Raw genomic sequence first — 13,533 nt, 5'->3', positions numbered from 1 at the left:
TGAGGAGAGTTTGAGTTCACCATGTTAGTTACGTAAAATATGACACTTTTACCTCAGCCCATTCCCCTCCTAGATGATATAGCGGGGATACAGTGGCCACTGCTAAACTCCATAATGTCCCATTAGCACTCACCGCTAATGTGGTGCTCAATTCCTGTGGACATTAAGCCTCTTTGCTGGGACTGAAATTCACAGAAATGGATCCCCACTCACCTCATTTTCAATGAGTTATGACCACAGCCCTTATACAAGGCTAAATCATTACCTAAATCATCTAAGAGTTACTTTAAGTTTTTATCTACACATGCAAAAGGATGAAAAATGATTTCTCATTTCATCATTTCATTTTTTTTTCTCTCCAGAGTGCCCTCATTAACTGTTACTTTGCTGATAGAAAGCTCTTGGGGAAAATGTCAAAAATGCTCTCCCTCGAAGAAACGTAGCAGGTACATTAATAATTACACCTGAGTTCACTCTGTTAAAGCATTTATGAGATTTATTGATCTCCATATTTTTAGACACTGATGACATTTAAATGTCATTTCAGAGAGTATACAGAAGGTCAATGATCCTCTGCATAGGCACCGTTACAAGATCTTCTCTTAGAAGCATGTTATGAAACAAGAACGTCTTTACTGCCTTGGCGCAGTATATAAATGTACAATTGATTGTAAAAATCTCTGCAACATGACTGAAAACACTTGTAGAATGAAAACAAGCTATGGCTGAATATAAAATGTAAAAAAAAAAAAAATTCTCACTGCATACAGACTCCATTGGTGAAAATTGAGCCTTTAAACCAGGTAACTAGACTTCCTGGTTAATATGTTGGTTAACCTCCCCAGTATCACTTCAGTGGGTCTGTATTCAGTGCCACACTGGTGAAGCCTCTGAGGTGGTTGGCGGAGTCAACGTGCCCCCTAACATGTCACGGTCTGCCGACTACGCTGGTGGCTAATCAGAGATTGGCAGGATTGCTTGTGTCCTGAACTAGAGCAAAACTTACCCAGCTTTCCCCTCAGCTAAAGGGGTCATGCCAGTCCTTACAAAGAGTGAATCTTAGATAGAACAGATTCCACAATAAATAATCATCAAAAGAATACATAAAATGTACAGTATAACAACATCTCAAATATTATTTTGGTACAGTTGCCATAGTGCAATAACTTAAAATAACAGTAAATCCTTTTTTTAAAAGACAGAGGACTGTGAGACTATTTCAACAGAGAGCTTTGTGATTCTCTCATGCAAGCTGTAAGGGAGCCTCTGAGGAGCAGCACAAACACCATGGCCATGCTGGGGGGCCCTGGACTGTTGAGCTGGAGTACGAGCTGCGGATGAGTTGAGAGGAAGTGACCCCTCTCTGACTGCGATGGGCCTCCGTCCCATCCAAGAACACACAGCCTGTCGCCGGCTGTCCGCCAGCCTGTGCCAGGACCACTCCCCCCCCCCCCCCCCCCCCCCCCCGCACTGGTGCCGTGTGCCCAGAAGGCTTATGGGTGGTTTAATCTGTTTTGATATCCCACTGAAACGTAACCTTCAGCTAAATGAAGAAATACTGCAGAACGCACCCACGATGATCTGGGCACTATCTCTGTGTTAGATCAGTTTAGCTTGAGCACATCATTTTTTTTAATTATTTTAGATCTGCAGCATTTCATCTGTTTGTGCCCATTTACTAAATAAAAAATGTATGGACTCCATTGTCCATTTAAATGGATTCACTTATCCTTTAACATTTTTAACATGGTCATTTTTAGCTGTCCTGATACACCAGGAAACTAAGACACTGGGTAAATAAATATGAATTAAGAACACCTTTTAAGTGTAAGCCTTAATCCTATGCTCAGTGTTACCTAAATTGTGTGTTTCACCTGAAAGCACTGAGTATTGAAGTAAAAGGGGATCCATTGCATTGCTCAATATCCTCACCTTGTCCTTGTCTACCCTAGTAGTCTGACAATCGGTGTCTTCTGAGGACTCTGGAAAGCATCCCAAGGCCACTAAAACTAAATTTCACAGTTTGATCTGGAGTGGGGGGCTTGTTGAACTTCCCACCGGAATCTCACTGGGACAGTGTGGGAAAGGATCCCTGACTACCGTGTGATTCAGGAAAACATAAATGGCATGAAGCGTGATTATATTTAGACAAAACATATTTGAAAGGTCCTGCAATGCTTCCAGTAATACAAAGAAGCCCTGAAGAGGTAGTTTAGTGTACAACGCCGCCCTGTGATTGTCATGAAGGATTTGGCATACCTCTTGATTTTGCAGATCCTAGCAAAGACTTCAGCCTCACCTATTGATCAGCCACATATGGGGACATCCACATCGATCGCTCTCACACTCCTCTCTTGAATGAAATTGATTTGGTATTCATAAGATTCGTTATCTTTCAAGATCAGGCAGGTCTATGTTGAAGGTCTACACTGCTTTTACAAATGAGGCCATTTACTTTTCTCCAACAACATTTATTTTTTACAATGCTATGTTATTCATCTGTTAAGCAAACAATAGACATCCGTTAATCGTCCTTGCACAAATAGTGGTAAATTGAGGGAATTCAATGTGTAAATTTAAATGTTTGATTCAATGAAATGTTAACATAACATAACTAACCTCCACACAAAGAAAAAGCATTCAGTTAAAAAATTCGACACAATTTACATTAGTAAAATAAAGCCTCACATGTGAACCTCTCTTAATCACTCTGCTCCAGCTTTTGCTTAATACTATTAGTATGCATTTATTTCAGCTTCTCCTGATTTTTGGCCCTATCAGGACTTTCACACGCAATGGATGTGTGAGTGGGTAGGCATGTGCAGATAAGACGCTTGTACTGGGGGGTGGGGGTGAGGTTGGGTGGGGAAAGCCCTTGTGCCCGAACTGTGATTCCTCTCGCCAGGCCAGCGTCCTCCAGTTCACTAGGATGGCCCCCACTGCTCTGCCCGTGCCTTTAATGAGACAGATGAAAGAGACAGACACAGGGCTGGGGCTGAAAACAGGTCCCCCTCCTCCTCCTCCTCACTCATCCGACCCCTTACTGTGCCCACCTCGTCCCTTCATCTCTTGCTGCGCCTCTTTTTTAGGTGGAAGCCCTCCAGCACCTCCCTCCAATTGAACAATGTGTAGCCTTGATATGTACAGCAGAATTTAATTTTCTTTTTGCTGTTATGGGGACACACATTGCTCTAGGGTTTCAGTGCACTGCAGAACATAGTAATCAAATACACTGTACCAACCTACAGTCACATTTTATACCATGGTTTCCATAATGTATTTGTGCCTCACTATGCTTTGAGTGGAAAACAATAGCGTGTGTAGAGCATTTCAAACACTCAATTTCTGTCCTGCCTTTAATGAAGGAAATCTATGCAAGGAGGGTAATGTATTCCCTGTGCTGTTTCATCCACCAGGAATCCTATGTTAATCGCATTTGACAACATAAAATGTGATCAAAGGGAATTAGTGTGATTCTTTTTGAAGTCTCCGTCATCAGTGGATTTTTCCTTCAGTATAGTAGATTTGGGGTGGACATTTATGGCAGTCGGAAACTGCTTCCCTCCTGTGGCAACCACCTCAAACTACAATATCGACTATAGGCTCATTCAGATTTGTATAAATTGATCTTTACCAGTCCAAAACACAGTTTGCCTTTATGCAACAGTATAGACAGTAGAACTGAGCACTGGTAGTTGCCTCAGCGATTAATCATTATAACAACATTAGCATCTGACACCACATTTAGTTTACTGCAAAGCGTTGGTGTTTGTTATCAGTGTTTGCGCCCCTCAAGACTTAATCTCATGACCTTGGCAGAGCTAGTCCCATGCTCTATCAGTTGAGCCACAGGTGCAGCTGTTGGAGCTGAAAGGACTGGTTGCCTGGTTTGTGGTATTTGTGTGAGAATTTGTGTCTGGATGCAAGGTGGATACAGATGCCTAAATCACAGCCAAGGAAAGGTTTTCCCTCCACACTCTCAAAGGACAAAACTCTGACGTTAGTGTAAATCTACTAAGTGATGTGTATTGTACTGTGCGATGACAAAGGAATTCAAGACAAAACTGCATGATATTATTGTTTTTTATAAAAAAAATGTATAGTCTAATATAAGTTCAATAAAAAGCTTAATTTACACCACTTCAATCCACTATAAAAAAAATTACCTATTCTCTATTCACCTATTCTTACTCTTTTCAAACGTAAAAAGGTGGGCTATTTCAGTGATTTGACGCTACTTCCCTCTTGTGGTTGACATCTGAAACTACATTGTTGTCCCCACACATGATCCATAATATATTTGGAATATGAAAGTTGACGGTACTAAAATATTGTTAAATGGTGCATTTTATTTGAGAGTTATTTTAGTGTCTCACATGTTGAAAAAACACCAGTGCGATGACACTCTCACCTGTCAATTGTCAGCTCTGCAGCCATACATGTGTTCTCTAAACTGAACTTGTATTATTCATCGATCATTTCGGCTTTTATTTTCAAGCTAAAACAATGGCAAAACATACTGTGTATGACAGTCCAGGATGCAAACTATGATGCAAAACAAGTCGGTGGTAATCGTGTCCAGCGTCCCACAAGACACGTACATTTCAAAAACCAATGGAAAACTGCCATATCTTCATGTTGCCGGCCTACAGGTGACTGACATGTTTGTACTCTAATAACAAAACGGCCTCATCCAATAGTACACGAATGAGGAAGCTTAAAAATCACATGCCCCTCCTCTTTTTCCACTGAATGTTGTGACGTGTCAAGAAAGTGCCGGAAGCCCCTGTGTGGTGGGTCCAAAGAAGATGGCTTACCAGACATTCCAGCAGGAATATTTACAGATTCCTGTGGTAACCAGAGCATATACCACTGCCTGTGTACTTACAACAGCTGCTGTGGTAAGAAATATATTTTATGAAAGGAGTTATAATAGGAACTTGTCTGAGTTTGCAATGTTCCCGAGAAAGCTCCATGAATGAAGTCGTCATTCCCTGTGTAGAATAGGTGTGCTAGCCTAGCTTGTTTAGGTTGTTATCAAAATGTGTAACAGCTATGTTTAGCTATCCAACTAGTTGTCAGAGAACTGTAACGTTAGTGTGCGGTTATCTGGCAGGTACTACGTGTTTTTGTTTCAGCAAGCTGACTTTACAGGGCACCACATTAGCTAGACAGGAAGCTAACATAACGTAGGTATTGTCGACGCCTTTAGCTGTGATACACAACTTAGGCTAGCTAGCAACCGTTCCGTCTCACTGTAGTCTGTGACCTATGGCTTTGTGTTTGTTCAACTACGCCTTGTTATCTTATCTATCCCAGCCAATGTAAACAAGAATTCTAATTCTTTAGAGCGACAAAGTATTGTTTTATTGTGTGTCTGGTGGTAGCTAGTTAGCATGTTCTAAAATAGTATAGTCAGGATATATTTCACTAGTCCATCGTTGTCTTCTTCAGGACGTGCAATTTATGTTCTAAAGGAAACAAAATGTTTGAATGAATTGATGATTTACTTTTATAATTATGAATGCCTTTATGAGATGTCCTAGTGATAGTGTGCGTTATGATAGGTAGTTTTCATTGCTCACTAAAATTAGTGGAAACTAAACGATGGTTTACAGTGTTGGGTTTCAGAACAGGTCAACCGTAATTTTGAGCTGACTGCTTGCCTAATTTTTTTTTCTCTACCAGCAACTAGAACTCATCACACCTTTCCAACTCTATTTCAATCCTGATTTGATTTTAAGGAGTTATCAAGTAAGTGCCCCCGGTGCAATTCCAGGTTAGTGCCTTTGGAATTAAGGGTATTCATATACTTCAGTTTTGTTTTCTATGTTACAGGTATGGCGACTTATAACCAACTTTCTGTTTTTTGGTCCGGTCGGATTCAACTTCTTATTCAACATGATATTCTTGTATCCTTTGTCAGGTGATCCACTTTAACTGTTGGAGTACATGAATGCCATCCTTTTTTCATAAATGTGTCAGTTAGATTGCATGAAATGCCTGATCCTGTTTACTTATTGCTATTTAACCATTTTTCTGGCTAAATTGTGCTTCTTGCACATCACCTAATTTTTCAGGGCCTTTGTGATCTCATAATGTTTCATTGCTATGTTTAAGATGTCTTTAACTCAAGTGTTGCAGATACCGGTATTGTCGTATGCTGGAGGAGGGCTCTTTCAGAGGCCGAACATCTGATTTTGTCTTCATGTTCCTCTTTGGCGGCCTTCTTATGACTGTATCCTTTATTACTGTGAATTATTGGAAATCATATTTATTCATAACATTGTTTCTGTATTTTACAATCTTGTTACAAGAGCACAACTCAAGCTGGAAACCATAATTGCAGACTGTGGCATGATGTGGCTTACAGATTAGGTCAGAAGTTTCCATACACCATGGCTAAAAACATTCAAACTTAGTTCTTCTTAATTCCAAACATTTCATTTCAATATATGTCCCCCTCGGTTAGCTCAGTTAGTCCAACGGCTTTATTTTGATGATGCTAAATTACAGAGAAATAGTAGGGAGGATTTTTACTTTCAGCTTTTTTTAATTTATTTTATCACGTTGTCAGAGGGTCAAAAATTGACATAGACTTTGTTAATATTATGTATATTATTGTGTAATTTCAATCAAACGCTTGTGGAAGCCTGTACATTTTCCCCCTAAGGCCTTGGCTGATTTGTTTAGATTTTTGCAAAAGGACATCAGGGTCAATCCCAATGTTCGTGAACCCTTAGGCGCTATGAACTGTGGGTAATTCCCATAGGTAAAGTTTGCAGGCATACAGACTTGCAGAAAGTAAGGGCCCTGAAGAGTATTAAGGGCTCAAACCTTCTGCAAGAGAGCCCTCATGCACTTGACGGTGTGACAGTGGGACAGCCCTTAACCTGCACGGATTTAGTGGGAGCACTGCAAAGTTTGTGAGTGTGGGCCTGGTTCTGGAGGGAGGCCCCCAATAATGACAGTTGGCCAGTCTGAAGCTTCTAAAGTCATGACATCAGTGTCCGGAAGCTTCTGGGCTGTTTAAAAAGACAGTGAACTTGGTGTATGTAAACATTTGACCCACTGTCATTCTGATATTGTAAAGCAAAAGGGAAATAACTGATCAACTGTGGGAAGAATAGTTTTGTTCTGGACAAAGTAGGTAGTAGAGGTCTCTGAATCTTTTGTATAAGTATATGTAAACTTCTGACTTCAACTGTATATGATTGGCTTATTTATTTACAGCTGTTGCAGATGAATTATTAGTAAAATGATTACATGAAGGGAGGAGGGATTCTATGATCTGTCAGAGATTTTAAAGCCATGCCACCTACATGCTGAGTAATCTTTATTGTCATTGTTGTAAATTCATTTGTAGAGAAGTTAGGATTTATGGACACGTTTATGTGCATTTAGAGATAGAGGCATGATTTACCTTTTGTTTGTGGAACTTAATTTCTGGACAGATATTTGGCACCTTTGTGAGTTTGGTGTTTCTAGGCCAAGCCTTCACCATCATGCTGGTGTACGTGTGGAGTAGGCGCAACCCCAACGTGCGCATGAACTTCTTTGGTCTGCTGAACTTCCAGGCCCCATTCTTACCATGGGTGCTAATGGGCTTCTCTCTGCTGCTTGGCAACTCGATCATTGTGGATCTCTTAGGTAGAAAAACACCAGGCACACACACACACCTGCACTATAATATTACGTGTGCCACGTCATGGAGGATTTTTGAATTTGAGTGTATGCTGAAGCTCTGTTCCCTCTACTCATGTAGGTATTGCTGTGGGACATGTCTATTTCTTCCTGGAGGATGTGTTCCCCAATCAACCAGGTGGCAGCAGATGGTTAAAGACTCCTACCCTTCTGTAAGTGGGGCTCCTTGTGCAAACTCAATAGTTTTAATTAAGACGCATAATATTATATCTATCAGTTTAGTCAAGCACCTGCAGGTACAAGCTATTGAATTTAGTTAATGCAGGAGAGAGGTTAAGTAGCACACTGTATGTAACAGACAGCATGTCTGTTAAGTAACACACACTGTTCAGTTGTTAATGTTGTTGTTGTTGGGTTAATGTTGAGAGGTCAGTTTGGAAATGTATTTCTCAACTCGTATTTTGTTAAATAGAAGAAGTGGTTTAGCAATGAAAGTGGTTATTGTGGTTATGGTACTGATGTTCGCCATTCTTTCCCACAGCAAGATGATATTCGACACTCCTGAAGAGGATGCCAACTACAACCCACTTCCAGAAGAGCGTCCAGGAGGTTTTGCCTGGGGCGAGGGCCAGCGTCTGGGGGGCTAGGCTGAGCCCCTTTGCCACTTCTTTTGCCTCTGGACATTGATGCTGAGTGCAGTGAGAGAACAAAAAAAAACGTGTTCCTTCTTTCTTTCTTTTTTTTTTTTTTAACAAACCAACAAAAAAACCTTGTTTCTCTCATGCACTGTATGATGAACAGAAACTCACTGAGGCCAACAGAGACTCGGTTTCTACGAGTGTGCAGCCTTCTTCTCTCTGAAACTGTCTGAGCTTGACTGACGCCGGAGCAGGAGAGTGGCCACAGCGACAGGATGTTGCTTCTTAAAGTAACCCTGCGCTGGTCACAGGTTGTAGTGTTTTTTTTTTTTTTTTGTCTCGATGTGCAACGATAGCCAGTTGACATTCGACTGCAAAAGGAAAAATCTGGAACAGTTCATATCAGAACATTGTCATTTTACTTTAAAAAAAAAATAATAAATGTATATAAAGTGTGTATTTAGCTTTGCATCCTCTCTTACCTTTTTAAATGTTCTTTTACAAGATCACACTTTTTCACTCATCACTGAGAAAAGGAGAGTGTTGTGCAGAAATCATTTTGGATATACTACCCTTTATTGCTGTTTTGTTTTTGGATATGCTTGCTGTATTTGCAGACATGTGATGAACCTTTGCCTTTACAGTTGTTTTGGGGAAGTGTGTTGCTTGAGTTTCTGGTTAGTTTCAACTGTTGCCTTTGTTGAATTGAACAAGTCGGTATCACAAGTAAAGGGAGTCCGCCAAATGTTACTTTATTTTATGTGTTTTCAGCTATTGGCTCTCTTGATAGCATGTTGTTCATCATAACCTTTGACCTTTAATACTTGTAATCCACAGTGCCTTAGGTAGTAAAGTAAGAAAGGTGTCCACATGTTCTGTGTACAAAAAAACTAAATATGCATTTACATAATGTGATTCAATCTTTTGCAAATCAGTGGTAAAATTACTCCTTAATATTCAGGCAAGGTACATAAAAGGCGCAGACTTGAACATATATTTTTATTTCACCAGAATTTGGAAATGATGTAAGAAAATGTGGCAGTGCCTGAAGTCCGGCCATGCTGCTCATTTTCCTCTTTCCAGCGACACTCAATTCATCTCTGGCTTTAAAGTATAATAAAAGCACATCAGCTTGATTTGAGTTTGTTGTAGCTGGCAAGCATCATTTGAAATCCCTCATTCCTCTGTCCACAGCTTAAGCAGACAGAAATATGATTTCTTGATCGATTTAAAAGCTGTTAGAAATGTAGTCGCTTTGTGCCTCCAACACAAACAGTTTATTGGACCTCTATTTCCAACCCGAGAATTTCAGCAAAACCTAAAACACTGTACTAAAACAAATAATGCCTCAGCTTACGGCTGTTTTCAGTGGCAAGACTCCTTTCTTTTTGTATGAGGGGTAGGCCTATAATAAACCCCTGTCCTGAATAATACATATTATATATGTATGCCTCATTCACATCGCAGAACTTAATACTCAATTCCAAGTAAGTTTATCACTAATACATTCATGTTGCCTTGACTGCCGACATTAATAGCTGTACTGTAAAGGCCTTAAAAAGATCTTTAAAAATATGCACACCGCGTCTTGGCATGCATCAACTGCATTTCTTTTTCTATGAACTGAAGTGTCCTGCCAAGTTGTGCTTGAGTAGCAACGTTACCTTAATATGAAGTACTTAAGATATTCCACTATCTCTACCAGCTGGCCTCAATGGTGCCCTCTTTTTATGTAAGGAAGCTGCTGCTGATTTGGAGGGAGCCACATATCTAAAGCGGACTACATCTGACCTCAGTATAAAATAATGGAATGTGATGCAGTTGAAGGCAGAATTTCACTGTCCAAAACTAAGAAGCATTTTCTCATCCATTCCACAGTGAATAATGTCATTGTCTGTATTTTCCAGCACGGTTAATGTAAACATTTTGTTTGGCTGGGGTGTTCAAGAAACAATTACTCAATTGATGTTTGAACTTGCAGGAGGGAGAACCACATGACATGCCTACAGTAGTAATATTTGCTGAAGAGGAAATATAATAAATTGCAAATATAAATAGTTAATAGTATAATAGTGTAATAATAGTTCTATTTTACACAGGAAGAAAGCTTCAGTATCTCAGTGATGTGAAAGGTAAAGTATCAACAATTGAACATCTTGACAACAAATGAAGCGCACTAAGAAGGTGTCTGCTCTGTGCTGGTGGTCTGTTAGCTTGTCTGTGTCCCGGTAGACTTTTAACCTACATCGTCGTAATCCTCGCTATCATATCCTGGAGGTGCCATGACATCATCATATGCCTCAGTGGAGAGAGTATCTTGGTCTTGCGCTTCTTTACTTTTGGGTGTGTGTGGTTGGTCATGCGTGGCCTGTGGGCTCTCATCTTCCTCCATTTTCAGGTAGTCTGGAAGGTTGTCGACTTGCTCGTATTGGTTTACTGGCAAAATGAAGAGAACAGAGATGTGTTTTTATTTTTTAAGGAACCAGTTGTCAAGGAAATCCTCCCTCAGGGTCACTACAGAACCTTCATATGTAGCTGACACTGGATTAACATTTGAAAAAAACTGACCTGAATGTAAACAGAATGCTCTCCCTCAGATCGTTTGCTTTGTTCTGCTTAAAAATGTCCCAGAGTTCTTGTCCTACACAACCTTACTCTTGCATAATTTTATATAGTAGTATACCATAGTAAAATAGTAAAGAATATGCATTTCCTATGATGGACAAGTTCGCTTTATGAAACGAACCTCAAAAAGGTCCTAACCCTAAGCTCAACATCAGAGTTACTGTGTAGTGACTCCTAGACCTCGAGGTTTACGCTTGATCACATTGCATTTCCTCAAAGTTATAAATGTTTTCAGCTTAAACAGGTCTGTGATTCGAAAGATGTGCCTTATCAAAACTTCCACATACCAGATTCTGAAGAGTCACACATATCTCTGGGTGGCAAAGGAGGAACGGCTTGCTCAATATCTGGTTGTCTACAATTTGAGAGAGAGAGAGAAAAGCAGTTGTTTGATTGATATGAAAGAGTGCTGCAAATATGTGACGATGGTATGCTCTGTATACTGTCCAAGCCTAAAAAATGGAACTGTAAACAGAAGAAATAGTTGTTTAAATAATCAAGAAATTAACTATTCTGCTTTTTGTTTTATTTGAGAAAAGAAACTACTTACTGTGCAAAGGGATTGTTCGCTTGGTGGCTCGGGTTTGTTTGATATTTCCCTTCTGTGCAAAATAAGGGATAAAATATGAACCAATAAAAGGGTAATGTTAGGTCACCCTTAATGACAACACAATATTACAAAATACTTATTGGTCAACACACCTTAGCCATGTTGGCCTCTTATGAGTTATAATAACACTTACATACACTGTTTACTGAGACAGCTCAGAGTTAGGTGAGAAATGTAAATGGTTAGATGAGACATGTAACTCTGTAAAGAGACATGTAACTGTAAATGTAAAAAAAAAAGTTATTTGAGTTTTACCAAGGCTAAATTGATTCCACCATGTGTGGGAATAAATACCTTTCCGTCTTATGCACTTGTTAATAAGGATGAATACAAGTGCTATAACTAAGGAGGACAAGACCATTCCGACCACAATCCACAACCAGTAGAGTTCCCGCAGAAACGCCATCTGTTTCGTATCACCAAAAAGAGACAAAATGAAAAATGCAAAGAGAATGTTGTGTCATCACTGTGGTCAAGGCTACAAAAAAAAGTGTCAAAAATAAATTTCTATTAATTGAACCAAGAGGCGTTCTGAATGCGCTATACTTCCTCTTCCAAGAAAAACCTCCAACTGAGTACGATTTTTATACTGAGAGAGCTTTTTACAAGCCATTTCAATGAGGACAGTGACTTTTTTGTCTGTAAGTTTTTATTGTTTATTGTGTGGAGGTAGAAAAAAAGAATGCTGTGACATACATTTTTAACAAAATACCAGTTACCTTGAAAGTCCTACCACGATTCTGCCTTTTTTTTGCATTTCAAGTATTTATTAAGTGACTAACTGTATTAAATGAGATATTAAAACATCACAGGGGTATTAAGGCATTCTCAAACTTTAAACATCTAGATGTAAGACAGTGTGCATGTTAACTGTCTCTGCCACAACAATCTACATACATCTGCAGTCACAGTTAATACAACTTTTTCCAATGGTGTCTCAGTTTATCAGTGAGCAGACACATCCTCTCTTGGCTTCAGAGAGTTTTTGAAAGACTCTGAGATGTCTACATGACTTCCTCTTGCACTTTTCCTCTGAAGTGCATGACCATTCTGATTGTGACCATTTTGTTTTGGGTTTGTTATAATACTTTGCCAGTCATCTGACTGAAGTCAGCCTTTTGTTTGTTTTTGTTTTTGTTTGTTTTGTTTGTTTTGTTGTTGTGATCTATCTGTCATGACTCTGTTTTCTGACATTTCCCATAATTAATTTTGTTTCAAAACGGGATCAACAATCTTCCCATAATTGATTATGTTTCATATTACTTTGAAAGACATTTTAGTCCATGTCTATGAGAACATGACTTCTAACCATCCAATAAGCGTGATCAAGACATTTGGTAAATTAACCTTTTAGTTTGTATGATTTTCAAACTTTTAAACTGTAAAAACTGATAAATCAACTGTCAATTTGCTACAAGAAAAATATTTCAATTCAAATATGATCTTACTTTTCATTGTGTTCTGAAGAGCTCCAAACATTGATATCCTACTGGAAGCTTTCAAGTTCAAGTCCTTGATACAAATAGACAGTAAGGATATTCCATGTATCTCTAGGTTCCTAAGACATCTAGCCTCTTGGGATTGTGATCAACATGCTGTCAATAATAGCCTGTTACTAACCTTAGCAAGTGTGGTTCTACAGGCAGCGCTTAACCACGCAAAGGGAAGTTTTGTCTTATAAGCTATGATGAGTGGGTGGGTCTCTCTTTCTCTCTCTCTCTCTCTCTCTCTCTCTCTCTTACACACACACACAAACACACACACACACACACACACACACACACACACACACACACACACGCACACAGGGAGGGAGAGAGAGAGAGAGAGAAAAAGTAATACATTTAATTGATTTATAATTCCATTAGACAGGCATTTCTTTCAGGTTTTACTCTGCAGTTAGCACATTTTCTTTCTGTCCTGTTAATGTGTTGTTTTTTTTAAGTTGATGGCCCTGTAAATGATCAGGAGATAATCTTACATAAAAGCCCAAACATGCCAATCAAAATGCACAGA

At 39.4% G+C, this 13,533-nt stretch overlaps 1 protein-coding gene across 1 annotated transcript; it reads left to right on the top strand.

Annotated features, from left to right (window-relative positions):
* The first annotated feature begins 4,758 nt into the window (after nt 1-4,758).
* On the top strand, nt 4,759-9,423 carry derl2 (derlin 2). Its single transcript, XM_042706036.1, has 7 exons — nt 4,759-4,901; nt 5,689-5,754; nt 5,839-5,912; nt 6,145-6,238; nt 7,455-7,650; nt 7,766-7,856; nt 8,186-9,423. Exons 1-7 carry the CDS (start codon nt 4,809-4,811, stop codon nt 8,289-8,291), a joined length of 720 nt encoding a protein of 239 aa, XP_042561970.1. The 5' UTR covers nt 4,759-4,808; the 3' UTR covers nt 8,292-9,423.
* Nucleotides 9,424-13,533: the final 4,110 nt, after the last annotated feature.

The sequence above is a fragment of the Clupea harengus genome, unplaced genomic scaffold, assembly GCF_900700415.2.
Source record: "Clupea harengus unplaced genomic scaffold, Ch_v2.0.2, whole genome shotgun sequence".
NCBI classification, from domain to species: Eukaryota; Metazoa; Chordata; class Actinopteri; order Clupeiformes; family Clupeidae; genus Clupea; species Clupea harengus.
This window is presented reverse-complemented; position numbering and strand designations above follow the sequence as displayed.